This window comes from Palaemon carinicauda, chromosome 1 (genome assembly GCF_036898095.1).
Source record: "Palaemon carinicauda isolate YSFRI2023 chromosome 1, ASM3689809v2, whole genome shotgun sequence".
In the NCBI taxonomy this organism is placed as follows: domain Eukaryota; kingdom Metazoa; phylum Arthropoda; class Malacostraca; order Decapoda; family Palaemonidae; genus Palaemon; species Palaemon carinicauda.
In genome coordinates, this window is record NC_090725.1 from 187322108 (window position 1) to 187350003 (window position 27896).

At 42.0% G+C, this 27896-nt stretch overlaps 1 protein-coding gene across 6 annotated transcripts in view; it reads right to left on the reverse strand.

Annotated features, from left to right (window-relative positions):
- Positions 1-27896, reverse strand: part of LOC137653138 (peroxisomal targeting signal 1 receptor-like) — a 472440-nt gene that overhangs the window by 210667 nt on the left and 233877 nt on the right. For all 6 annotated transcript variants that reach the window (XR_011046415.1, XM_068386531.1, XM_068386528.1 and 3 more), the window contains exon 10: positions 22408-22507. Coding sequence is in view for 5 of the 6 variants with exons in the window: in XM_068386531.1 (XP_068242632.1) it covers positions 22408-22507 (100 nt within the window). In the remaining variant the exon portion in view is untranslated. The remainder of the gene's footprint in view (positions 1-22407; positions 22508-27896) is intronic.

Below are 27896 nucleotides of genomic sequence, written 5' to 3' on the forward strand. Positions count from 1 at the left end.
TTCATTCAGTTCAGAATTGCACGTCAATTCCATTCTTTTTCCGTTATTAGTGAGTGTTTATATTTACCCTTTCGCTATTCTTCGCTAACTTTATTATGCTCTATGTATCACTACGGACAGATTGTGTTACTTAGTTTAAGGTTCGGGTTCTTACTAGAGCGGGCTTAGTAACCTTACGAGTGAGAGAGGCTGGAGTTTTTTTCCACTTATCAGTTCACTTTACTGTTCGGAATATTTTCCTCTCAGTAGCCAGTTTCTCCCCCTCTCTCCCCTTCTCGTAGGTTATGTGGATTGTTCTAGTAGGCTAGTGTTATTATTTTACGTTGAGCCCGGTCGGGTAGTCACCCTATTCTAGGTTAGTTTCTTGGCCTGCTCTTGAGCCGCCAACGATGTTCCCCCTCCCCTCATGGTTCCACCCTCCCCGCTCCGGCCTGGGCTTATTGGGTTTGGACCTCGTTACTCCGGAACTCCGCCTTGGTTTTCCGTTACTTTTTGAGCTGGGAACTCATTACTTCCTATTACTCCGGTGCTCCCCTTCGACTGGGAACCCCTCCCCTCGTTGGCCATCAGCACCTTTGACTCCGGGCTCCGGCCCTTCACATGACAAAACCATTGCCATCATATTTCTCCGCCTCCCCCCCCCCCCACCTATGACTCCGGTAGGCACCTACCGGAGATTGATACCGGAGATCTCGTTTAGGGCCTCATCTCCCCATCGGAACTCCGACGCACTACGGAGCTTCCATTATTACGACACTATGCCTAAGTTTATCTATCCATCCGTAATTACTGAGTAACTCCGGTGCCTTATGAACCCCGGCGCCCTACGGAGCATTACTATCTACGCCTTTGTTGTATTCCTACAGTAATTACTTAGGAGCTCCGGCTCCCTTAGTTTCCCGAACCTTTTTAATACACATTCTAGAAACTCCCTTGGCCTTAACTCTGTTAGTGTTATGCATGCCGACCTCTCTCTTTCCTTTTAGGTTAAGTTCGAGTGGTTACAGGAGTCAATGTACTTATATGTTCTCTTTTTATATTACAGAAAGTGCGCTGTTCTGCCAAGGGGTGCTCGGCGACATTCACGGATCCGGTGGGCCACGATGTCTGCCGGTCCCACGCTCACTGCGCTATCTCCTTCGCCCGGGAAGCAGGCCAGACCCTGTACATGATCTGGTTTCCAGAGTCCTGTTCGCTCTGCTTTGAGCTGGCGTCCATCCTCCTCAATGATGAGGTAAGAATTTCGACTTTACCGTTCATATCCTTATTATTTTGGTTTTGGATTGTATACATTCATGGTCGATTATAATTTTAATGAAAATTATCCTATTCTGACTCTGTTTCTTCCCCCCTTGCCTTTCTAGTTCGTTCTAACTTTTCCTCCTCTTTCAGGCTGACGAGGAGTCCCTCCGGACGGTGAGAACCAGCCTCCGGACTTGGGTTTCGGGGTTTGGTCGGAACGCCCCCCAAGGATGCCCTTACATGCTGGAAGTGGACATGGCTTCCCGCCTCTTTCCTGGTTCTCCCTCGGCCGCTGTCCCGACCGAACTAGCTACACCACTCCTCGAGGCGATACGTTCAGCCTTACCCCCATCAGAGGAACATCAACTCTCCGGCGACGTTTCTGCGCTGGATATTCACCACGAACCGATGGATGAGCAGGTAAGGGTAAGTGGTGTAGAGGATTTGGCAGAATCTTTTCTCTCTCCTACTCCCTCTTCTTCCTCTTCCTTCCTGGGCTTTGAGAAGCTCTCGGTTTCATCCTGGGAGGGATCTCTATCGGTCCGTCCCAAGGTTAAGCCGCTAAAGAAACCTAAAAGCAAATCGCTTACTTCAGCTATGCCTCCAGCCTTGTCCCCGGTCCCCGGACCTTCCACAGCCGTTGATATTCCAGTAATGTCAAAATCCCCTCCTTCTAAAGGACAGAGGGGCAAGTCCGCTAGAGCCAAGGCTTCGGCTGCGGTTAGCCAACCTGACCCCTATCCGGCTAACCTCGTATCCATGGTACAGGATATGGTGGAGACAAGGCTTGAGAAACACTCAGCCGTTATGACGGAACTCAAGGACATGGTTGCTAGCCTGCTCCGCTCCAGTGCTCAACCAGCTCCGCCCGTAGGCCCTGACACCTCGAAGCTGCCGCCGTTCGATAAGAACAACCCTTGGTGGTTTGCTCGAAATGCTCCCTATCTCGATGGCACCTTGACGCTCGAGGGGCTAGGTACCCGGCCCTTAGAGGACCTGGAGTTCTACCCCCCAGACCTTCAATTCCCCTTCAACGGGTTCGTTCGCCTGAGAGAACACGCGCTCATCAGGATGGACAAGGTGCCGAAGGAAACAGTCATCTTTCCTAAGGAGCAAGCCCAAGCTGTCTGGGCTCGTACTCTCGCAGAATGGGGTTGCTCTAACTCAAAGCTAACCCCTCATAAAGGGTCTTATACCATTTTTACCTCGCCTCCAACGGTACCCGCTCCTCTTACCGACAAAGTAGCGGAGTTAACCGTACAAGCCATTAAAGATGGCCTACCTATGCCGACTCTTAAGGAGACGGACCCCACCTCTCTCCTTATGCCAGCTCCGAGCGACTTTTGGCAGGAGGCACCGACGACCTTCACAGTGGGTAAACTCGCGACCCAGACTGTGCCTCTTCCCTCTTTTCAGAGAGACTTCCCAAACTCCCGGATCACTCGCTGAAAACGGAGTTTGAAACCAGGAATAGGCTAGCGAGATCCCGTAACTCACTGGCATCCTCTGAGTTAATAGCCTCCCTGTACAGTGACGAACCGGTCTTTCGGGTTTTGGCGAAAAGTCTCCTGCAGACTTTTCAAATAGACCTCCATGATTTTTGGACTGCAAGGACGAACTGCAGAAAACATGTCCTGGCAGAGGCTTCTATTAGGCACGAGCCTAATAGGCTTATTACTTCTTCCTGTTGGGGTAAATCCCCTTTTCCCACAGGAGGAAGTTGATAAAGTCCTCCAGGATGCGGCCAGAGCCAACCAAAATCTACAAGTCAGGTGGGGCCTCACTAACAAACGTAAGTTTGAACCCGTTATGAGGCAGCCCTTCACTAAGAAAAAACAGAGATATTATTCTCCGTACAACTCTGGCCGTGGCCAACATCGGCAATCTCCAGGTCCTCAGACTTCCACCCCGTCCACCTCCAAGTCCACTCCTCCTCAACAACAAATTGTTTTTGTTCCGGCTCCCCAAGGCAATCAACCTGCCCCTATAGCCACGTGGATGACCTCCCCTGCTTTCAACCAAGCCTTTGAAGCCTCTGGTTCCTTCCGAGGATACCCTAGGCAACCCGGAAGCAACAGGGCCAGAGGTCAATTCCGTCAACGAGGCGGACCTAGAACCAGGGGTTCCCGAGGAGGTAGAGGGACGAAGTTTAACCCCACTCAATGAGACGGATCAGGTAGGAGGGAGACTATACGGTTTCGGGACCAATGGACCTTCAGTCCTTGGGCCCACAGTATAGTCTCCAAAGGTCTAGGCTGGAAATGGTCACAGGGTTCTCCACCCCCGACAGTAACCTTCTTTCAGACGGCCACACCAGTTCTGGAAGAATATACGAAAGATCTCCTAAAGAAGAAGGCCATAAAGAGAATACGGACATTGAAATTTCAAGGACGCCTGTTCACGGTTCCGAAAAAGAATTCGACCTCTCTGAGAGTAGTTCTGGACCTGTCCAAAATAAATTCTTACATTCTCTGCGACAGATTCCGTATGCTGACTTTCTCTCAGGTACGGACCTTACTTCCCCGTGGGGCCGTCACCACCTCTATCGATCTTACCGACGCCTATTATCACGTCCCAGTAGCAAGGAACTTCTCTCCCTACCTCGGCTTCTGCCTAGGCAAAAAGTCCTACGCCTTCAAAGTGATGCCATTCGGTCTCAACATCACCCCCAGGATATTCACAAAACTAGGGGAGACGGTGTTAGAACAGCTCCGGAGCCAGGGAATTATGCTGATAGCTTATCTGGACGACAGGCTCATTTGGGAAAAAAACAGTTCAGGAATGCCACAAAGCTACGGCCAAAGTGGTTCAGTTCCTACACAAGTTGGGCTTTCAGGTTAACCTAAAGAAATCACGCCTACAACCAGCAAGTCAATTCGAATGGTTAGGTATTCACTGGGACCTCACATATCACAAACTATCTCTTCTTCCCAAAAAGGTCAAAGAGATGGCGTTAAAGACAAAACGGTTCATCAAAAACAAACAGGTGTCAAGGCGAGCCTTAGAAAGAATTCTCGGCCTACTCCAATTCGCCTCAGTAACAGACGTCTTATTAAAAGCCAAACTTAAAGACATCAACCGAGTTTGGAGGAAGAGAGCTACAACCCGCCTGAGGGACAAAATCTCAATGATCCCCTCCATATTGATACGGAGACTCCGGCCATGGTCAAAACCAGAGAATCTATCCAAATCAGTTCCTCTGCAACCTCCCCCTCCTCAGGTGACGATTCAAACAGACGTGTCTCTGAGTGGTTGGGGGGGCTCCTCACAACAACAGATGTTTCAGGGCTCCTGGTCCCCCACTATGAAACAATTCCACATCAATGTGTTGGAAGCCATGGCAGTCTTTCTAACCTTGAGACGGTTATCCCATCCGAAGGCCACTCACGTCAGGATAGTATCGGACAGCTCGGCAGTGGTACACTGCATAAACAGAGGTGGATCGAAGTCTCCTAATCTGAATCAGATCCTGGTAATGATCTTCACCTTGGCAACAGAGAGAAATTGGTTCCTGTCAGCCACACATCTGGCAGGAGTCCAGAACGTTATAGCGGACGCTTTATCCAGGACAAAACCACTGGAATCGGAATGGTCCCTAGACATGAATTCCTTCCGGTGGATATCCAGAATAGTTCCAGGTCTCCAGGTAGACTTATTTGCGACATATCTCAACCGCAAACTTCCCTGCTATGTAGCCCCCAACCTGGACCCTCAGGCTTATGCCACAGACGCATTAACCCTAGACTGGAATCGTTGGGAGAAGATTTACCTATTCCCTCCGGTGAATCTTCTAATGAAAGTCTTACCCAAACTCCGCTCATTCAAAGGAGCGGTGGCCCTGGTGACTCCCAACTGGCCAAAGAGCAACTGGTTTCCACTCCTCCTAGAGCTGAAGCTTCGCCCCTTCCGGATTCCACACCCCAAGTTCACACAAGTTGTCCAAACTCAGACTGTGTCAGATTCCTCAAGGATAGCAAAAACCCTAACTTTGTGGATTTCATGAAATTTGCTGCCCACAAGGATGCAAATATTGATCCGGACAATGTTTGAATCGGAAAAAAGAGACTTAACGCTCAGGCAATATGATTCGGCTGTCAAGAAACTAGCAGAATTTCTAAAGAGTTCAAACGTCACCCGTATGACTCCTAACTTGGCCATTTCGTTCTTTAGGTTCTTGTTTGATAAGGGCCTGGCTGCTAGTACTATTACTACAATTAAATCTGCCCTGAAAAATATTTTTCAAGTGGGCTTCCATATTAATTTAGCGGATTCGTATTTTTCTTCCATTCCAAAAGCCTGTGCTAGGCTTAGGCCTTCTGTTCGTCCACAGAAGGTCTCATGGTTTTTAAACGATGTTTTAAAACTAGCATCAGACACCGATAACGAATCATGTTCCTACATTGCTCTTCTTAGGAAGACCCTGTTTCTTACAGCCATGGCCTCCGGTGCCAAAATTTTGGAATTAGCAGCTCTCTCCCGTAATCCTGAAAACCTAGATTTCCTTCCGTCAGGAAAAGTCCTACTCTCTCCAGATAGAGCTTTCCTAGCTAAAACCGAGGACCCACAAAATAGATGGTCCCCCTGGAAAATTATTCCTCTTCCTCAGGATGCTTCTCTGTGTCCAGTTGTTACACTTAGGGCCTTTTTAGTTAGGACTGTCACATGCTCGTCTGGCCCCTTGTTTGTCAGGGAACAAGGTGATACTATCTCCATCCAAGGCATTAGACAGCAAATCCTTTACTTTATCAAGCAAGCTAACCCGGAATTCTTTCCACATGCACATGATATCCGGGCTGTAGCAACCTCAATCAACTATTTCCAGAACATGGATTTTGATGACCTTAAAAAGTATACAGGTTGGAAATCCCCTATGGTTTTCAAACGCCACTATTTAAAGAACTTACAGGCCCTTAAATTTCCTACTATTGCTGCTGGGAGTGTCATCTCCCCTGAATAATCTCTTACCTTTCTTCCTTTTCGTCCAACTCTCCTCCTTCTCCCTCCTACCTGCCACTCTCACCACGATGCCTCTCACCTCGGTGGATTTGATTAGCCCCATATCTAGCGTTATGTCTTTGTTGCCTTGTTAATGTTGGTTGCTTACCTTTGAATTGTATATAGCCTTACCCTTGGGTATTCGTACCGTTTGCCATGTTATTTTATTATGCATATTATGATTATACTGTATTTCTTTGCCTTGTGCCATTCATAGCATTACTACTTTTTTATATACTTAAGGCTTTTGGGTTTTGTGATGATTGTATTACATTTCTTTATTTTGTTTATACAGTATTCTTTACTATGTCCCATTTATGGCAATTTTCTATTTACACCTAAGGTTTTTAGTCATTGTGTATGTTATATTATGTTCCTTTAATAATATAGTAACCTCCACTTGTACATGACGTTTTTAATTTAACCTTTTTTGAATTTATGGGCTTGGAAGGCATTCTCTGGTATATTTTCACTGGGTGTCACAGGTCGACCCAGAAAAGCGATTTTGACGAAGGAAAAATCTATTTCTGAGGAGATACCTGTGACGCCCGGTGAAACCTTTCCCTGTTTTTCCCCGTCCCTTTCCTTTCCAAGCCATCTCATACAGAAGGATGTGTAGATGGGGCTCGAGTTGGGCGTCGGTGGAGTGGATCAGGTTGGTTTGGTTAGTGCCGCTGTAGCGGCTCATCCCTTATTGGCGAAGGAATTATCTAAATGGAAGATGACCTGTGAATAGTGGTTTTCACACGCCCTATCTTTATACACGATGCCCTTAGGGTGCTCGAGCGAGGGTAGTAACCTCTGGATTCCCTGCTTTAACTTTCTCTGGTATATTTGGAAGTATTTACATCAGAAAAGTGACAAGAAGGACCTTTTCACCGGGCGTCACAGGTATCTCCCCAGAAATAGATTTTTCCTTTGTTAAAATCCCTTTTTTTATTAGGAATTTTGAAAAAGCGCACAATGGTGTTTTTCTAGCTTTCTCAAAATTCCTAATAAAATTCATAGAAAACTTTACTTTTAACGAGTCCCCTTTTTTATTTATTATTTCTTTATAATTATTCTTTTTTACATCACTCTTATATAATGCAATTGTATTACAGTATTGTTGTGTAATTATGTGTAGTAATTTATTAAGGAGTTATCATAGGTTTTTGGGCTGTAGAACGAATTATACAAATTACAGTGTATTCTTATGGGAATATTTGCTCCAACATACAATTATTTTAACATACGAAGCAGTTCCTGGACCGAATTAAGATTGTATGTAGAGGTTCCACTGTATATATATATATATATATATATATATATATATATATATATATATATATATATATTCATATATATATATACATACATATACATATATATATATATATATATATATATATATATATATATATATATATATATATATATACTGTATATACATTATATATATATATATATATATATATATATATATATATATATATATATTTATATATATATACATGTATATATATATATATATATATATATATATTTATATTTATGTATATATATATATATATATATATATATATATATATATATATATATATATATGCAAAAGAATCACAGGGAAAATGGAAATATGAAATATAAGTCCAAGTCCTGACTAGTTTCGTGATACTTCTTCAGAGGACTGATTTATTGAATGCGTTCCTTTACATTTTATAGGTACAGTAAACGAACAAACATATATATAAAGACTAATGGAACAATGATGTTCCCATATCAGCTACCTGCGCTGTTATCAGGTGTTTCCTAGGCAGAGATCAAACCTCATTAGACACCTGCCAGATAGGGTAATTTCCTGGAGGAAATTTAGCCTTTCATGGTGTATCGGCTCCTCCATATTGACCAATTTTTCCGACTTTTTTCTATAGTCTATGGGTTCAATCAATCACTTTATTTATATTCCTGTACATATTGTTTTTGTTATAATTCTTGTTAATCTAGTTTTTAAGTATGATGTCTCTTTTTTTATTACTATTAATTCTAATGCTGTCTGGAGACATTGAGCAAAATCTGGGACCAGTACGTCCTAGATTTAGTCAATGTCATCTAATGTATTGCAATATTCGTGGTCTTCATGCAAATATTCAAGACCTTACAGTTGCGTCCAGACAGGATGATATTCTTTTGTGCTCAGAAACTTTGGTTTCTATTATAAAGTACTCATCTGAACTCCTTATAACAAGTTTTAAGATACAATAATGTTGAAACGTGATGCCATCCCTAGGGACAGGGGAATGGCGGTGTATATTAAGACTGAGTACCCTGCTTCTCATAAGTCCTGCTATGAATGTGGATGTCATGAGATTCAGGTAATAAAAGTTTGTGGCAGGCATAACAACTTCTATTTGTGTTCGATCTACCGGAATCCAGACATGGATGATTCTATCTTCGATTGTTTTCTTACTATTATGGCTATGATACAAGATGATAGAAAGGCTTCTTTTGTCTTTGTTGGTGATTTCAATGCTCACCATAGGGAGTGGTTAAGTTCTGTTTCTAGTACCGATCGCCATGGCTTAAGAGCTTTAGACTTTGCCTCTAAACCAGGCTTTGAGCAAATCATAAGTGAAGCTGCTCACAGGTCTGGTAATTGTTTGGACCTCGTATACACTGACACCCCTGTCGTTTTAACAAGTAACGTTGGTTCTCCAGTCGGGACATCTGATCATGCCATGATTTCATTAGTAGTGAAGACTGAGCAGCCTATCCCTAATGTATCATACTCATGTAGAATTTATATGAAATCTCAAACAGACTGGAATGGGATTTTGCATGATCTTTTGTGCTTGAATTGGTCACAATTATGTAGTAATGTTGATCCTGTTGTCCCTTTGAATGAGAATCTAGTCAACATAACTGATAGGCATATCGCTTCTCGTGTGCTAAGGTATCGAGTGAAGGACAAACCGTGGTTCAGTGATGATTGTAGACATGCTTATTTGAAGAAACAGGAGGCCTATCATCATTGGATGGGTAACAGATCAGATTTGACCTGGAATAACTATACTCAGCTTGAAGCTTTTGCTCAGAGTGTTTATGTTTCAACTGAATAGGAACACAATTTAACCATATAAAAACCCTTTCTGGTACAACTCAGGAATATAAATGGTGGTCTATCCTTAAATATGCACTCTTTGGTGTAGATGCAACAGTTCCTCCTTTACTTAAACCAGATGGCTCAGTCACTCACTGTCCAAAGGAAAAGGCAACCCTTTTGGCTGATGTGTTTGACAATAAACAGAGTAATGAAAAACTCAAACTTCCTCATTCCTATTTTCCTGAGGCTAAATCAACTAGTATAGGTTTTCAACCTCGTGAAATTAGAGCTCTCTCTATGGACCTTGGTGCTTATCGAAGTGAAGACCCAAATGGTAGTTTTCCTATTGTTTTTTATAGACAGCAGATTTCTTAGCTCCTAAGTTATCTGTTAGCAAGAAGAGGAGCTTTTAGCACTTGTTGGAGAATTGGTGATGTTATTCCTCTATGTAAATGTGTTTGTGGTAACTCAAATCCAACTAATTACCGCCCAATTTCCAAAACTCCCATATTATCTAAAGATTTTGAACGTCTTTTGGCAAAACGTCTTAATAAATTTGTTGAAGGTAATCATCTATTCCCTTGTTTGCAATTTGGTTTTCATTAAGGCCTTAGAGCCTGTGATGCCCTTCTTACAATCTCCAATGCTGTACAGAAATCCCTTGATTGTGGTCAGGAAGTTTGTATGATTGGCCTTGATTTTAGTGCTGTCTTTGACCGTGTAAATCATGATCCCATTGTTTTCAAACTCAAACAGTTGGGAATGGGTGGGTAGTTTCTTAGCATTATTCTTCTTCTTTGTCTACATCTTTTCCCACTTCTATGTGGGGTCCATGTTTCTGGTCAGCTTTCTCCATCTACCTCTGTCCCACACCTCATCACCAGTTAATCCCTTTGATCGAAGGTCATCCTTGATACAGTCCACCCACCTTCGCTTTGGTCTCCCTCTCCTTCTCGCTCCCCGTTTCTTAGCATTATTATTGAATTTTTAAGTAATAGATCTCAAAGAGTTGTTGCTGATGGGCACCATATTGAGTATACGAATGTGATATCTGGTGTTCCTCAGGGTAGTGTTCTTGTCCCATTACTTTTCATACTATATACACATGACATGTGGTTTGGCCTAGAAAACAAGCTTGTTGCATATGCAGATGATGCTACACTGTTTGCATCAATTCCATCTACTGAATGTAGATCTGGGGTTGCTGAATCCCTTAATAGAGATCTAGCTAAAATTAGTGCATGGAGCAAATTATGTGGGTATGAAGTTGAATCTTAACAAAACCAAAAGTATGATTATAAGTAAGTCAAGGACAAAGGCTCCTCAACATCCGGATCTCAGCATTGATAATGTTTCTTTAACTTTGTATGATTCTTTTAAAATTTTAGGTGTGATTCTAGACAGCAAATTTAATTTTGAGAAATACATTAAATCTGTGTCTTCTTCAATTGCAAAAAAATTGACTTATCGAGAAAGTCTTTTAACTCTGGATAGGTATCATTATTTGACCACCTTAAATAGGTATCGTGGGTCGACCTCGACCCGAAGTCCAAAAATAATTCATAAAAAATTCATTTACAAATCAATTCACAACCTTTTAATATAAAAATAAACTTCAAAGAATATTCTAATATTCGAAATAAGTAAATAAAAGCTAAGTCAAAAATAAGTATTTATTACAAATAAATTAAAAATATAAGTATACAAAAAAAAATGACTTTACAAAAAAATTCACCTAAAATATAAATATGGAAATAAACTAAAAATATTCTAGGCACTTATTCTATGATAATCGAGCACCATTTTCTGAGATCCAGGGAGGTGGGGGGGGGGGAGAGGTACCAAAGGGAACATTTCCTGAAATGGGAAAAAAAAATGTGTTTTGGCTAAAAAATCTATCCTCTTTTTTACATTTTTTTGGGGTAGGTAAATGACATAGTGGGTGAAATTTTTAAAGGATATTGTATTATCAACGTACAACAAAAATGTGTAAGAGAATCTGCACTTGGATATTATTTAATGTTTTATAAAAGGGGCAAATTTGTTTATTTTTTATTTTTCTTCTTTTTTTTGCTGAGTTATATCATGAAATTTTTCAAGACAAATCTTTATATCCATAGCTGAGCAAGGTATTTATGCATGAAAATGTCAGAAATTTTATAAATAAAGAGGAATACATAGAACTATGCCAGCTTACCTGTCGGATATGCTGACGAAATGGCTGCCAACCACACAACCTTGTAAGGTCAAATCTGCTACCTGAAATGGAGAAAGATATGTCAATATCAGCGAGTCATTTACCTATATAATTATTCGAGGATTTGCAGAAAAATATTATGGTAGCTAGAATGACGTTTACAGATTATTTTGCAATGAAAACAAATAAAATAATGATCATAATTAAGTTATAAAGCTACAAACTTACAAAAACATGAAAAATTATAAGCTATTTTATAAAAACATATGGGGTAGAAGACATCCACAAACACTTTACAACAATCCTTTTTTATACACGCTTAAACACTACAGCACATTCGATAATTATATAAAAAACTTTGATATTACACAACTTACCTTAATTAGGTATTGATGAGTTGAGCTAGACCCGAGGGTATCTCAGAAATAGCACAAGGATAATAGCTGGGATGAAATGCGTCCTCACCCAACTGCTGCGCACACTGAACTGATGTCTCACAAGTCGATATCACTCACAACCAATAGGACGAAAAATTATGGCAAAAAACATGATTTTTTTTTTAACCTCGGGTCATATACGACCCATCACACCTATCCAGGGTAAGATTTTCAGTGATCAATCTATTCTGAAGAAGTGTTTTAATTCGTTCATTCTACCTTCTTTCAAGTATTGTTCTCCTGTCTGCTTTTCAGCTGCTGATTCTCATCTTAATTTGTTGGACAGAAATTTATGGTCTATTAAATTTCTTATTCCTAAACTAGATATTAATCTTTGGCACCGTCGTTCAATTAGTTCATTATTCATGTTGCATAAGATTTTTCATAATTCTGACCATCCTTTACATTCAGATCTTCCTGGATAGTTCCATCCTGTTCGTAATACTAGGCAGGCAGTTAATTCTAATAGTCAAGCCTCCTCCATCAGGAGGCTCAATACTGTTTTATTCCAGGTGTGACCAAGTTGTGGAATGATCTTCCTGATCGGGTAGTTGAATCAGCAGATCTTCAAAAGTTCATAGTTGCAGCAAATGTTTTTATGTTGAACAGACTGACATAAGTCTTTTTATAGTTTACATATAACATATCTGTTTTGACGTTGTTACCGTTTCCAGTATAATTTATTGTTAATATTTTTCATCATTAATTTATTTCCTTTCCTCACTGGGCTATTTTTCCCTGTTGGAGCCCATGGGCTTATAGCATCTTGCTTTTCCAACTAGGTTTGTAACATGGCTAGTAATAATAATAATAATAAAAGTAATAACAATCATTACACTAATTACCCTTTCGTATCTCACTCTAATTCTCTTGTGTTTTGAAGGATCTGGGAAACTACACCAAAATGTAAATGTCACATAAAATATGAAAAAAATTGATTATTCACTACGAAAGTTAAAGGAGTTTGCAAGATGCTGACTCCCGATAAAGAACAACTCCGATTGGCCTACCCGGGTCTAGTAGTAGGCTACATGGCTCAAATTCATAAATCTGATCCAATCTACCTAAATATGCACACTAAGCACTTAAAACATACGTTCATATCACATACATGAAATTTTGAAAATGACCAAGTAATTTGCATTTTTCCTAACGATACAAACCTTGAGTTCTTTATTGGGAAAGGGAATATACTTTCAGCGAAGCTGAAAAATAGCCATATGACTTTTAGCGAGGTATAACTATCCACCACTAGTTAGCAAGTAGTAGGGGATAGTAACCGGCTACCCAACTCCCACACACACTTGAACTATATTACCCCTTTGGATTGCAGGCAGGACTTGCAGGAGGAAAGGTGATGGCGGGACAAATCTGTATAATGAGCTTAAGGTTTGTATTGTCACTAAAAATAGAAATTACTTATAAATTTGTCATTTGTTCCATCACTAAATACAAACCATTTCACTCTTTATAGGAATAGACTAGCCCGTAGTTGGGTGGAAATCCTAACCAACTGGCTGGTTTTTGACCCGGGGTGTTCCTCCGTGCTTCGCACAATCTTATATAGGAATCACCCTGACACCTCGCTACTCTCATACATACGCACGCGATAGCGATTTGGGCAATCCGTGTGATTGTGTGATAAATATGCAATATGACTTATCCAGGTAAGAATTCTTGGAGTCCTCAGACTACCTAGAGCAAACCATTGGACACTGCCTGATTCCCACCACGCTAGGGGAATGGGGACGTGACAAATATATCCACATATATCAGGTTACACAAGGGAAACGGTTCTTACCTACAGACGGAAAAGGACAGCTTGCAGCATACCATAGGTGCCGTACCCCAAGAGAGGGGAAGATGAAGAAAAGAGATATTAGTCACTCTTATTATTCAATAATCCTGGGTAATGTCTGCCCTCAACCATCTCCTCCTTGTCCAATCACGGAGCTTGAGTTGTTCAGACCACTTATTATGCATCCATCACATGACCATAGTACACAAACTATATTCCAAGGAGGCAGTCTAAACTTCCGGATGCAGGCAGGTATGTTTGAAACTACGTATGAGGGGAGACAATTCCAAGGAGGAAATATTAACCATTTTTAGAACAAAGTATTGCTCAATACCGAGCGGCAGCCTTTCACTGCCAAGACCTAAAGGAGTTTTTTCTCCTGCAAATATAACAGAAACTCTGCTATCACTGGGATAGTGGCGTCAAGAGGAGCGATACCCCTTACACAACACCAACCACAGAAGACTACCCATTTCGCCTGGTAGACAGCAGAAGATGACTCCCGGAGACTTTCTGCAAGTGTTCGCGAAAAGTTTCTCTTTGAGAGGCAATATGGGATAACCTCCAGGTGTGAAGTTGTAGAGATTCCATGGCTCTGTGGTAAATCTTCACGTATGGTTGTCTGAGTAGATCATTATGTGGAGGGAGCTTCCTCGGCACCTCTTTGAGCAGATGAAGGAGGTCCAGGAGCCATTCTGCATGGTGTCCCATTGGAGCTATGAGGTCATTGATAGGTTTTCTGATACCCTTACCTTGTTGAGTATTCTTATTCGGCAAAAAGGGAGGGGGTCCGCATAGACGTCTAGGATGTTCCACTGGTGTTGAAAAGCATCTTGCCAAAGAGTTTTGGGATCCGGCACTGGAGAGCAGTACGTTGGAAGCTTGTTGTTTGGAGACCTTTCAAACAGGTCTACTGTCGGCAAAAATTACTAAGTTAGGACTTTGTTGGCTTCCTGATGATTCAAAAACCACTCGGAGCCAACTATCCAAGCTACTCTACTCAGATTGTTCACGAGAACATTTATCTTGCCCAGGATAAAATGGGCTGATAGGACTATCAAATTGTCTTCTGTCCATCTTAGAATTTCCACAGCTAGCCGAGATAGGTGCTGTGAAAAGGTACCTCTTTGTTTGTTTATATATGCCACTATCGTGGTGTTGTTGCTCATTAACACCACATAATATCCTGAAAGGAGCTGTTGGAACTGCTGGAGGGCCAGGAAGATGGTCCTCATTTCTAGGAGGTTTATATGGCAATGTCGCTCAGACTCGGACCAAAGTCCATAGGCAGTGTGTTGCAACAGGTAAGCCCCACCCTTCTTTTGATGTACCTGTAAGGAGCATCTATTCAGGAGAGGAAGAAAGGAGATCTAACCACCCTGAGGAGGTTGGTATCTGATACCTACCACCTAAGGTCTCTTTTTTGCTCAAGCTCCACCCAAACCTGAAAGTTCGGGGGATCCTTGTGCTCAGCTCAACTAGACTTCAGCTACCAATGAAGTGACCGGATGCGTAAACATCCATTCGTCCCCAGGGGCTCCAAGGAAGTCCGGTGGCCTATTAGACACAGCCACCGATGTACTGGTAGAGAGTCTAATAGCATGAAGGGAAGTGCTGCCTTCTTCAGTCTCTACTCTGCTCTCGGATGGAAGGATCTTGCCTAGTTTGGTGTTTAAGAGCATTCGTAGGTATACCAGTTGTTGAACTGGTTACAGGGAGGACTTCTTTGGATTGGGTAGTGCCATAGCCTCTGTACCATGGTCTACCACTGTCTTGGGGTAGAGTTTTCCTGTTTGAGGGTACACTAACCACTCTATTCTATCTTTTTTCTCTTCCTATTGTTATTTTGAAGTTTTTATAGTTTATATATGATAAATTTATTACCCTGGATAGGTGTGGTGGGTCGTATACAACCCAAGGTTGAAAAAAAACACGTTTTTTGCCATAATTTTTTGTCCATATTGGATGTGTGATATCGACCTGCGAGACCTCAGTTCAGTGTGCGCAGCAGTTGGGTGAGGACGCATTTCATCCCAGCTCTTTTCCTTGTGCTCTTCCTGAGATACCCTCAGGTCGAGCTCGATCCATCAATACCTAATTAAGGTAAGTTGTGTAATATCAAAGTTTTTATATAATTATCGAATGTGCAGTAGTGTTTAGGCGTGTATAAAAAAGGATTTTTGTAAAGTGTTTGTGAATGTCTTCTACCCCATATGTTTTTATAAAATAGGTTATAATTTCTCCTGTTTTTATAAGTTTGTACCTTTATGATAATCTAATTATGATCATTATTTTATTTTTTTCTAATTGCAAAATAATCTATAAACTTCATACTAGCTACCATAATATTTCTCTGCAAATCCTCAAACAATTATATAAGTAAATGACTCGCTGATATTGACATATCTTTCTCCATTTCAGGTAGCAGATTTGACCTTCCAAGGTGGTGTGGTTGGCAGCCATTTTGTGAGCATATCCAACACAAGCTAGCATAGCTCTATGTATTCCTCTTTTTTTATAAAATTTCTGATATTTTCATGCATAAATATCATGCTCAGCAATGGGTATAAGGATTTTTCTTGGAGAGAAAAAAAAATGCCTTTTTATAAAACATTAAATATTATCAAAGTGCTGATTTTTTTACATATCTTGTTGCACAGTAATAATACAAGATCCTGTAAAAATTTCAGCCACTAACTATGTCATTTACCTACCCCAAAAAAATGTTGAAAAGAGGATCGATTTTTTAGCCCCCCCCCCCCCCAAAAAAAAAAAAACACTTTTTTTTCTCACTTCAGGAAGCGTTCCCTTTGGTACCTTCCCCCGCCCTATCTCAGCAAATGGTGCTCAATTATCATAGAAGAAGTGGTGAGAATAGTTTTAGTTTATTTCCATATTTATATTTTAGGTGAATTGTTTTGTAAAGTCATTTTTTTTTGTATACGTACATATATTTTTAATTTATTTGTAATAAATATTTATTTTGGACTTAGCTTTCATCAAGAATAGCATATTCTTTGAAGTATTCTTAATAGTAAAAGGTTGTGAATTTCTTTGTAAATGAATTTTTTAATGAATTTTTTTTGGACCTCGGGTCGAGGTCGACCCATCGATACCAAATCAAGATGGTCAAATAACGATACCTATCAAGGGGTTTTGTTATTATTCTGAAACTTCTCTTGTATATTTACTTATTTCCTTTCCACTCTGTGCTATTTTCCTTGTTGGAGCCCTTGGGCTTATAGCATCCTTCTTTTCCAACTAGGGTTGTAGATCAGCAAGTAATAATAATAATAATAATAATAATAATAATAATAATAATAATAATACGATCCCCAGATCGCGGCGAAACTCAAGAAGTCTGTCTTGGTTTTGGAGAAGGGTAGCCACTGCGTCAGCCAGAATCAGCCAATCGTCTAAGAACCTCAAAAGATGAATGACATTCTTGTGTACCTAGGCTAACACCAGGAAGAATACCCTTCTGAAGACCTGGGGTGCTGTGGACAGGTCGAAACACAGCACCTTGAACTGGTATTGCCGATCGTCCTTAGATACTTCCTTGATGACGGATGAACTGGAATCTGTAAGTATGCATCCTTTGAATCCAGTATTATCATTTAGTCCTCGTGTCTAACTGCCTGTCTGACCGTGTCTGCTGTCTTAATCCTGAATGGAGTTTATTAAACAAACTTGTTCAGGGAGGAGAGGTCGATAACTGGTCTCCAGCCTCCAGACACCTCTACAAGAAAGAGTTGACTGTAAAAGCCTGGAGACCCATCTAGGACCTCTTGGAGAGTGCCATTCTTCAGCATGGTCGGGACTTCACCCCAGAGGGCCTGTTCTTTCATGGATCCCTTTGTGTAGGAACTCTATGCTACTGGTCGTCGTGTCAAGGGAGGGACAGAGAGCGTGAACGGGATGTGAAATCTTGCTTGGAGTACGAAGACTGTCCAATGTTCAGCCCCGTGTGCCAACCATCTCTGATGCTGTCTCTGCAGACAATCTCCCACTAGTGGATGAGTGGGAGGAATGCCCTCACTAGCAGGATTGTCCACATGAACCTCCTCTTCCTCCCATTCCTCCTATGCCTCTTTTACCCTGATCCCTGGCATGAAAGGGCTTCTTACCGGTTGTCTTACGGGCATCTGAACTCCTGGAGTTCCCTTCAGATCTTACAGGGGGAGGCCTCTCTGCTGGCACAGTTCCTGCTCAAGGACGCATTATCATCGCTCTCTGGAGAAGGGAGTCTTGGCTCTCCTTCCCCCATTGGTCTGTTACAGTTTCAATGTCTTTGACATTGAAAAGAGAGGGGGCCTCCATAGGGGAGTTGCGGAGTTTGAGGGCTTCTGATCTCGGTATTTGTCTATGAAACCTTTTGATTACTGTGTCCCACCATTTCAAGACCCAGTTGTAACATAAATTCACCATCTGGTGGGCCAGGAACTCGATCATCCTCATCCCTAAGAGAAGGAAGGTTGACATTGCCTCCTTCGTCTGCTCGTGGGACTAGTCTTCTGTCTTAGAGAGGTGTCCCACCCAGTCTAGCCAGAGGTCGAGACATGAAGTAGCCTGCATGGCATACTTTACAACCCTTTCCATATTCAAGGCATCACTTGCAGAGAAAGTAACATGAAAGGCCGCCAGCTCTTGAAGGTCATGTTCTTCGTCAGAGGTACAATTGCTGAGTCAAGCGGTAAGGGAGCTAATGCTTCATCCATAATGTCATAATATTTCCTTTGTTGGACATATGGAGGGACAAGGAGTCGCGTTGCGGTCCCCCATCTGCAAGGACTTGGAACCTCCCCGCGACTTGTGCATATGCCCTTTTTCATGCACTTAACCTCCCTTGACCAGGGCAAAGCCAAGCTGGTCTTGGTGGGTCTCTGAGTACCGTAAAGTAGGTCTAAGACCATATCTCTGCCTTGCGCTGAAGCATTGGCTAAGCTATCTAATCCAATAATTGCCCTGATGCACACCAGTACCTGCCAAAAGGCATGATCTGCCTTCTCCTGCTTCGAGGCAGATATTTGGGCTTGCAGCTCTTGATAGCATGTCATCGTGCTTCGAGTCATGGTCGAGGTCTTCCACCCACGAGCTCGCACCTATACGAGCTCAGGATGAGTCGTCGTCAATTCCAGTTGGTCTAGCAGAATCTCTCGAACTCGAAGGGAAATTCCTTTCCTCTGTTCTCTCTGAAGTTCGAACTGAAGTAAGCACGCTTCGTCCTTGGTCAGAAGCCACAGCCATCAAGGTCCAGTTCTTAGGAATTGTTTTTGTATCTTTCCTCTCCTTTGGACGTGATAAAATTCTGGCAAGCAAAGAGCTCTTCTTTGCACCCTCCTTTGATTTGGGATGACTCATAATGTAAGTGGGCTGGGCCATTTCTAAACAAGGAGCAGTCTGATTGGCTCAGATAACCTCAATCGGTGGCATTCGGTAGCCATCCGAAATCTCGAGCCTCTGCTATCTCAGAAGATGGATCGAGTCACTAGGGGGAGGTGTTACCTGTCTTTGGTGCCTCCTCTTCTTCCGAGTGATGAGTGGCATGAGTTCTAATCTAGCCAAGTTCCGTTCCAACCTACCAAGTTACAATTCTAGAAGCTTGCACTCCATAGATAGTTGTAGGGTCAAAACAAAAGGTGGCACATGGTGTTCTCGAAACTGTGTTGGTACTGTGCCTGTATGTCTTAGGTCGGATGAGGACTAGAGGTTTACTGAGGAACTCAGTGCTTCTAGCGGTACCTGACGAGTGTTCGTCCCAACTACTGCCAATGTTGATTGGTTTCCTGAAGGTACTTGAGTGGTACAAGCTACAATTTCCTAGACTCTCCTGACCAGTTCGTGGAACCATGGAGTGTCCTTGGAGAAGGATGGAACATTCTCCGAGGCATCGAGGCATCATGGGAGTGCTCGTGCTCTGGAGTCTCCTTAGGAGGCACCCATGTTGGTAGTGGAAGGCTGTGTAACCGGTCGACATCGTGTCTTCTGGGAGGAGTGTGCTTGTGCTTCACCGATGGAAAGTGCACAAGTAGGCTCTCGCAGGATGCCTTTGAAGTACGAACAGGTGTTCGCGGGCGAGCTACTGCAGGCGAACAATTGGTTACGGCGGAACAAGAGGTCGCAAGGCAATATTTCCATGCTCGTGATTGTGTCCTGTTGAAGCAAAGCACTCTTGCATTTCTGACACAAGGAGGCTTGTTTGTAGTTCATTGCTCAGGTTCATGTCGACCCTTGTCAGCGAGAGAAGCTCGCCCTCGTTCCTCTACATGAGGATGGGTATGCGACATGGCGTAAGACTTTTTCACCAAACTAGGGTTTACTCAGCCACGAGTGGAAACATGGTCACGCACTGAGGTTCATGAACTGTCTAGTTTGTGTAAACCTTCATCGGTAGGAGAAACTTCGCGACTCACTCGCCAATGCTCCAGCAAAAGTTTGATGATAGGTCCTGCGTGGTCCAACATTAGAATTCGCTGCATGGATGAGCGATCCTGTTTGCAAGAGCACGCTTGGAAAGCTGGGTTCTTTCGCTGGTGGAGAGGAACCCTGAGAATAGAACCCGAAAGTTCTGACTTGACGACGGAGGCAGATTTCTGATATGTCTGATATGTCCGGAAGGCCCAGCGGCAAGGGTTCCAGACTGCACACAACCTTCAAACTACATCTCATCTCGTTCTGAAGAGGTCCGTTCGAACGGGCTGGAAAGAGGCATGGATGAATCCAGCACTCTTTTCCTAGTGAGGCAAAGGGGAGGCTATTCAGGGGAAGACAACTTGCAAACAATGTGCTCACCCTTGAAAAGGACAGCTTGGTGTTTCAAATTCTGAAAACCCCTTGCAGGCTGAATGAATTGTCATCTGCAAGCTGGGGAGTAGGACCGAGATCAAGCTCTGGGTTATTATTACTATTATTATTATTACTAGGTAAGCTGCAACCGTAGTTGGGCTACAAGGGCTCCAACAGGGAAAAATAGCCCGATGAGGAAAGTAAATAAGGCCACATTTGGCCTTCTCGTCATAGTACTCCGAGAAGTGCTAGTTTGAAGCTGAACTTGCACATGTGCCAGGGCAGCATGTACAAACAGTCACTGGACAGGTGAGGAGGAAGATCCTGGTAGGTATACTTGAGACTCTGCTGATGCATTACCTCTAGGGTCTCTAGGCAGATAACCGAGGCCAACCTCTGAGAAAGCAGATGTGTGGTTCCTCTGTCCCCCTAACTGGACCAACTCCTGAATGCCTTTCTTGAAAGGGGACCTGAGATCTCTAAGGAAGACCAGAATTGACGCACATCGTCAACGACAAGACTCCCCTTTAGTGGAGGGCAGTGCTGCTTCGCTAGGGGGAAGCAGCTGCGTCCTCTGAACCTAAGGGTTGTCCGGGGGTCAAACGACCATCACTTCTACTTGAACGTTCTCCTAAGGAGACCGAACAAGCTGAGGCCACGAGGAGAAATCGAGAAAACGAAGAAGGAAGCCGAGGTTTCTTCGCCTTTGAGGATGACCCTGAAGGAGAAAAATCCCTTTTTGACTTCTTCTAGCATTGCTTGCCAAATCTCACCCACTGGGGGAAGGATCACTCCCGACTGTCTACACAAGGTGAATCCTGCCTACAAGAGTGATCTCTGCAGGCAGGACACAGGGAGTGAGGATCGGTCTCAACCACGGATATGAAGGTGCCGCACTGGCGGCCTTCCGGTCCTGAACAAGTCTGCATGTCAATCCCCAATAGAAACAATCACACCTGTAAGAAAAAAAGGAAAAAAAGGTAGTCAAATAGCCACTTCAAAGATTATTAACAGTAGAGAGAGACTGCGTCTACCCTCAACCGAGCCAGAAGTAAAAGAGGCGACATAGCTTGGGTGTGTGTGTATGAACGGGGTACGTGGTTACTAACCCCCCATCTGCCATCTTTGACTAGCGGTGGGTAGTTATACCTCGCTATAATATTATGGCTAGTTTCCAGCTTCATTGAAAGTATATTCCCTATCCTATAAAGAGCAAAATAGTTTGTATTCAGAGATGGAACAACTTTACCTTTAACATCTAGACAAGCAGAAACTATAATATGCAAATAACGATCTGCCTATCCAGACAGATTCAGAAGTATTTACTCCCTCACCCGCAAGACAGTCTTACGTAACTCTCATTTATCTAACATGTGAAGGCTCTGCCTGACTCAACACCTTCTATTTACCTTCCAAAAACTTGGATAAGTGAAGTTAGAACACCCTAAACTTCAAGATTAGAGATCAATTGAGGTACTGTATTATGTCTTTTTGGTAGATAACATGTTGGTGAATGAAAAAAAAAAATCTCATATAAATCTATGGTAACTGGTTTGCTTTACTTTATTTTGGATTAGAAAAGGCATTATAGGGATGTTCTACTTTTGGATAGCTACGGGTAACCAAGATTTCATCTCATGATTAAAAAGCTTCAAAATTATGCTAATATAATTGCCTATCATTATAAAAGCAATAATCATTCCAAAGCATCATCTATTATAAAACATGGAAATACAAATACAATTACTTCCTTTAAAAATAATTTACAATTGGTGATAACAATGATGAAGTTTTACTCTCACTAGAGATAAACTAACTCAAAAATCTAAACAAAACATGACATGGAATGAACTAGTCAAAGTTAAGACTTTACCTTTAATGATTCACATGCAAGTGTCTGGTACGACTCATTGGTATATGAAGTTGCTAAAGCCATCCATGCTGTACAATTGGTCTTCTCTAATTCAATACATCTGAAAATAAAAATAAAAATCTTCAATAACAGAATCTTAATGATAAAATTTATTACCTTTATACTCATCTGATATTCATATTGCTTCTATCTCGATGCTGTATGACTCATTGTCAACCATTGGACATCCCTGCCATTGTCAAGTCATAATCCCCCCCGGACAATTGATGGACTTCCCTGACATCGTCAAAAGAAAATGTTTTTATCATATATTCAATCTATACAATAACTCAATTATTAATAAATATCTTCAATAATTAGTAATGATCTTGATACAGCTCAAGTCAAAGTCAAGTTGCAGCTCCAAACACAACTCTCAAACAAAGCAGACTTGTTTTCAAGGAAAAATTTGATTATATTAATGAAATGAGAAACATCTTTATATTGATTCAGTAATAACAATTTCCTACAGTGAAATACACATACATATTCCATTTATTTTACATATTGGAAATCAAAGCAACAAATATAAAATTATAGAAACCCATCATGTGACGTCAACTTAGTGTAAAATAGGCTTATTCTAGTGATAAAACCTTAATTAATCCTCAGCAAATTTGGTCTCAAATAATGATAGGAATAACTGTTTACTAGAAATTGGCTTTTTCACTGCTAGCCAGTCAATGGCAATGACTGTTGAGACACATAAGGGACCTTAAACCGCTTAGTCGCCAACAGCCAAGTCAGCATCCACTCACTCCAGTGGCAAATGAAGACCCTATGGTCTAGGTGGATGGATCCTCCGGAAACGGGTTATGATATGATCAGAGCACAAGAAAGACTTGGAATGGTGAATGTAAGACTTCAACCTTTGCCAAAGGATAGATCTTCTTTCTCCTCCCCGTAAATGATGTTCTTCCCGGACACATCAAAAGAGGGGTGAGGGACTCGCATGCAACAGCTCACGGCCTCCAGGCTATGGTCCGATCCAGGTCGGCAATACCACATAAACCTCCTTGAGTTCAAGGCTGCTTTTATAGCCTTTCAACACTTTCAACATCTCCTTTCAGGTCACTCAGTAGCGTTGGTGAGCGACACCACCGCCGTAATGGCATGCTTAAACAAACAAGGAGGTACAGTACCTTCTCACAACAGTTCTGTCCTCTAGCTGTGGAGGTTCTGAAATAGACAAGAGGACAATCAGATCTCACTATCAGTCCAATTTATTCCAGGCATAAAGAACATCTTACCAGACAAATTGAGCAGAAAAACTCAGTTGGTTTGGAATTGTCTCTGACTCCTTGAGCAGCAACCAAAGTCCTGACTTTGTGGGGGTTTGCCTCCGATAGACCTGTTCCTGACGTCTCTCAATCACAAACTACCGATGTACTACTCTCCAGTACCAGTCTTTCAGGTAGTGTTTCAAGATGTCTTCCAACATCCTTGGAGTAACATAGATGTCTATGCGCTCCCCCACCATTTTGCCTAATCCGGAGACTTTTCGACAAAGTGAGGTCGTCGTCCAATCTATCAATGACGTTAATACCTTCGCTCTGGTAGCACACAGTGATTCCCAAACCTTCTGTGCTGCTGACAGAAGTTCTGAGGGAGCTATTCCCCATACATAACCTTCTACATTAGCCACACTTGAAGATATACCATAGGGCAATCGTATCCCTACAACTTCACCCCTGGAGGGTATCCAGCATCTCCTCTCTAAAAGAGTTTTTATGCAACTAGTGGTGAAATGATATCTAAAAGCCTTAGGAAGTCCTCTATCACAGTCTATCAAGCAAAATGGCCCATCTTGTGTGGTTGGTGTTGTAGAAAAGATGTCTCTCCACTTGGAGCTACTATACCCCTCTGATTGCCGAGTTTTTATCATAACGCCAAGAGGAAAAACTCTGGTGTCTCAGGAGGATTATCAGTGCTCATACGGAGCTTTGAGTTATCCTGCCCTTAGCCGGTAGGTGATTTAACCCTAAAAACGGTCTTCTTTCTTGCCCTAGCCTCTGCAAAGAGGGCAAGCAAGTTGCATGATCATTCTATAACATCACACAGTCAAGAGGATGAGGGTGGGTTACTCTTAATTGTGTCACTGATTTTATTGCTAAGACTCAAAATCTGGCAATAGCAGACCCAAGGTTCAGGACCTTCCGGATTGCAAGTCCATGAGAAGTAAATAATGACACGGATCAAATGTTACTATACCAAGTGAGGGTGCTAAGACTCTGCCTTAAGCATACACGACAAGCTCGCCAACACAACAATCAGCTGCTTGAAAGCATGGACAGGGTCAAGAAGAAGGTCGTAAAAAACACAATTTCATCTTGGATCAGGCAGCTCATTGATTGTGCCCTTACTCCTCCCTCCAATCATCAAGGTCAACAACCCAGAGCTCATGACCTCAGAGGTATAAGCACATCCTTGGCATTTAAAAGGAACTTCTCTGTGTCACGGGTGTTACAAACGTGCATGTGGAAGCATCAAACAACCTTCACCACCTGCTACCTGTAAGACATGACACATAATTCCCTAGATATAATCTCTATGAGTCCTGTGGTGGCTGCTCAGCAAGTGGTTTGGCTTCCTTAACTCCTTACAGGACAATTAGCAATTGGTTGAAGGTAGAGGTTTTAGTTTTAGTCTGGGGTAAATGTAAAGGAATGACTAGACCTTTTCTTTTCTTCATATTCTCCTCTCTTAGAGTACAGTATCCTAAGCCCAGCTAGCTGGCTCCCATTGACAACAGGTAAGCCCATTTTTTGCAAGTTGCCTGAATATTGCTTGGTTCACATACAAATACATATTTTGGCATGTCCCCAACCTCCTGATGAGGTAGAGTTGGGCTACTTGGGTCTCAGTGTGTATAATGTCAAACCCGAGGTTAAACAGAAACCTAGATATAGTCACAGAGTGGTCTCTTACTCACTGAACATTACTGCAAAGGCTGTTGGCCTCTCTGGTATTATAAGACTAACAGGTTCACGAGGTGTCAGGATTCCCACTCCAAGCTTCCTTAAGCTCAGATGTGGCAATCCCTGGCCAGTTTTCAGACAGTTGAAAGACTTCCACCCACTATTGGGCAAATCTCCTTGTAAAGAACAAGGGTTAGTATTTCTTGTCATAAAAAATGACAAATTTGGAATTAATTTGAATTTTTCATAGCTATACAAACCTGAAGTTCTTTACACACACTTGTCCAGCCATTACCTTCCCTCAGTAAGCTATCGAGTGTGTGGGCAGTAGCAGGAGTGTTTTTCTGCTACCCTTACTACACCACTGGTTTTAACAAGGGAGCGAGTTTGGCTGCCACCTTGCTCAAAGTTTTTATGGCCTGAGCACCAGCTCACGCCGAATCTACTCATAGTAAAGAACTTCATGTTTGTATAGCCAGGAAAAATACAAATTATTACCAAATTTGTCATTTTTGTAGAGATAGTGTGGTCTCCAAGGATTTTCCTGTGAACAGCTACAATAAGGAATCCAATACGACTTAATTATCAATATTCATGAAAAAGAGAAAAAGGAAAATAAAAATTCTGGTTCACAAAATTGTGGGATTTTTATTCCTCTTTACAATGATATCTTTCTACCTAAAATCATACAATAAATAAGTGAGAAAAATTTACCTAAGTGTGAATATGTTATTTTCCTTAGTAAAATAAATTTTTGAATATACTTACCCGATGATCATATAGCTGTCAGCTCTGCTGCCCGACAGAAAAACCTACGGGCGGAATACGCCAGCGATCGCTATACAGGTGGGGGTGTACATCAACAGCGCCATCTGTCAAGTAGGTACTCAAGTACTCGATGTCAACAAAGAACCAATTTTCTCCTCTGTCCACTGGGTCTCTATTGGGGAGGATGGGTGGGTCCTTTAATTTATGATCATCGGGTAAGTACTGTATATTCAAAAATTTATTTTACTAAGGAAAATAACATTTTTCATATTAAACTTACCCGATGATCATATAGCTGATTCACACCCAGGGGGGTGGGTAGAGACCAGCATACATGTTGACATTATTATGAGCTAAGTATTCCGTATTTTATTTTAGCAGTTATTCAAAATAACAAACATAAAATAAATAAGTACCTGGTAAGGAAGTCGACTTGAACAATTACTCTGCCTTTTTAAGTACGTCTTCCTTACTGAGCCTCGCGATCCTCATAGGATGCTGAGCGACTCCTAGGAGCTGAAGTATGAAGGGTTGCAACCCATACTAAAGGTCCTCATCAAAAACCTCTAATCTAGGCGCTTCTCAAGAAATGACTTTGACCACCCGCCAAATCAAGTAGGATGCGAAAGGCTTCTTAGCCTTCCGGAACACCCAAAACAATAATAAAACATTTCAAGAGAAAGATTAAAAAGGTTATGGAATTAGGGAATTGTAGTGGTGGAGCCCTCACCACTACTGCACTCGTTGCTACGAATGGTCCCAGAGTGTAGCAGGTCTCGTAAAGAGACTGGACATTCTTAAGATAAAAGACGCGAACACTGATTTGCTTTTCCAATAGGTTGCGTCGAATATACTTTGCAGAGATCTATTTTGTTTAAAGGCCACGGAAGTTGCGACAGCTCTAACTTTGTGTGTCCTTACCTTCAGCAAAGCTTGGTCTTCCTCATTCAGATGGGAATGAGCTTCTCGTATTAACAGTCTGATAAAATAGGATAAAGAATTCTCTGACAAAGGCAAAGATGGATTCTTAACTGAACACCATAAAGCTTCAGACGGGCCTCGTAAAGGTTTTTAAATAGAACTTAAGAGCTCTTACAGGACATAATACTCTTTCTAGTTCATTTCAAACCATGCGATAAGTTTGGAATATCGAACGATATTGGACAAGGCCGAGAAGGCAGCTCGTGTTTGGCTAGAAAACCAAGTTGTAGAACATGTAGCCGTTTCGGATGAGAATCCGATGTTCTTGCTGAAGGCATGAATCTCACTGACTCTTTTAGCTGTGGTTAAGCATATCAGGAAAAGAGTCTTAAAGGTGAGATCTTTCAGGGAGGCTGATTGAAGCGGTTCGAACCTGTCTGACATAAGGAATCTTAGTACCAAGTCTAAATTCCAACCAGGTGTAACCAAACGACGCTCCTTCGTGGTCTCAAAAGACTTAAGGAGGTCTTGTAGATCTTTATTGTTGGAAAGATCTAAGCCTCTGTGACGGAAGACTGATGCCAACATGCTTCTGTAACCCTTGATAGTGGGAGCTGAAAGAGATCGTTCTTTCCTCAGATATAAGAGAAAGTCAGCTATTTGAGTTACAGAGGTACTGGTCGAGGATACGGATACTGACTTGCACCAGTTTCGGAAGATTTCCCACTTCGATTGGTAGATTCTAAGGGTGGATGTTCTCCTTGCTCTAGCAAACGCTCTGGTTGCCTCCTTCGAAAAGCCTCTAGCTCTCGAGAGTCTTTCGATAATCTGAAGGCAGTCAGA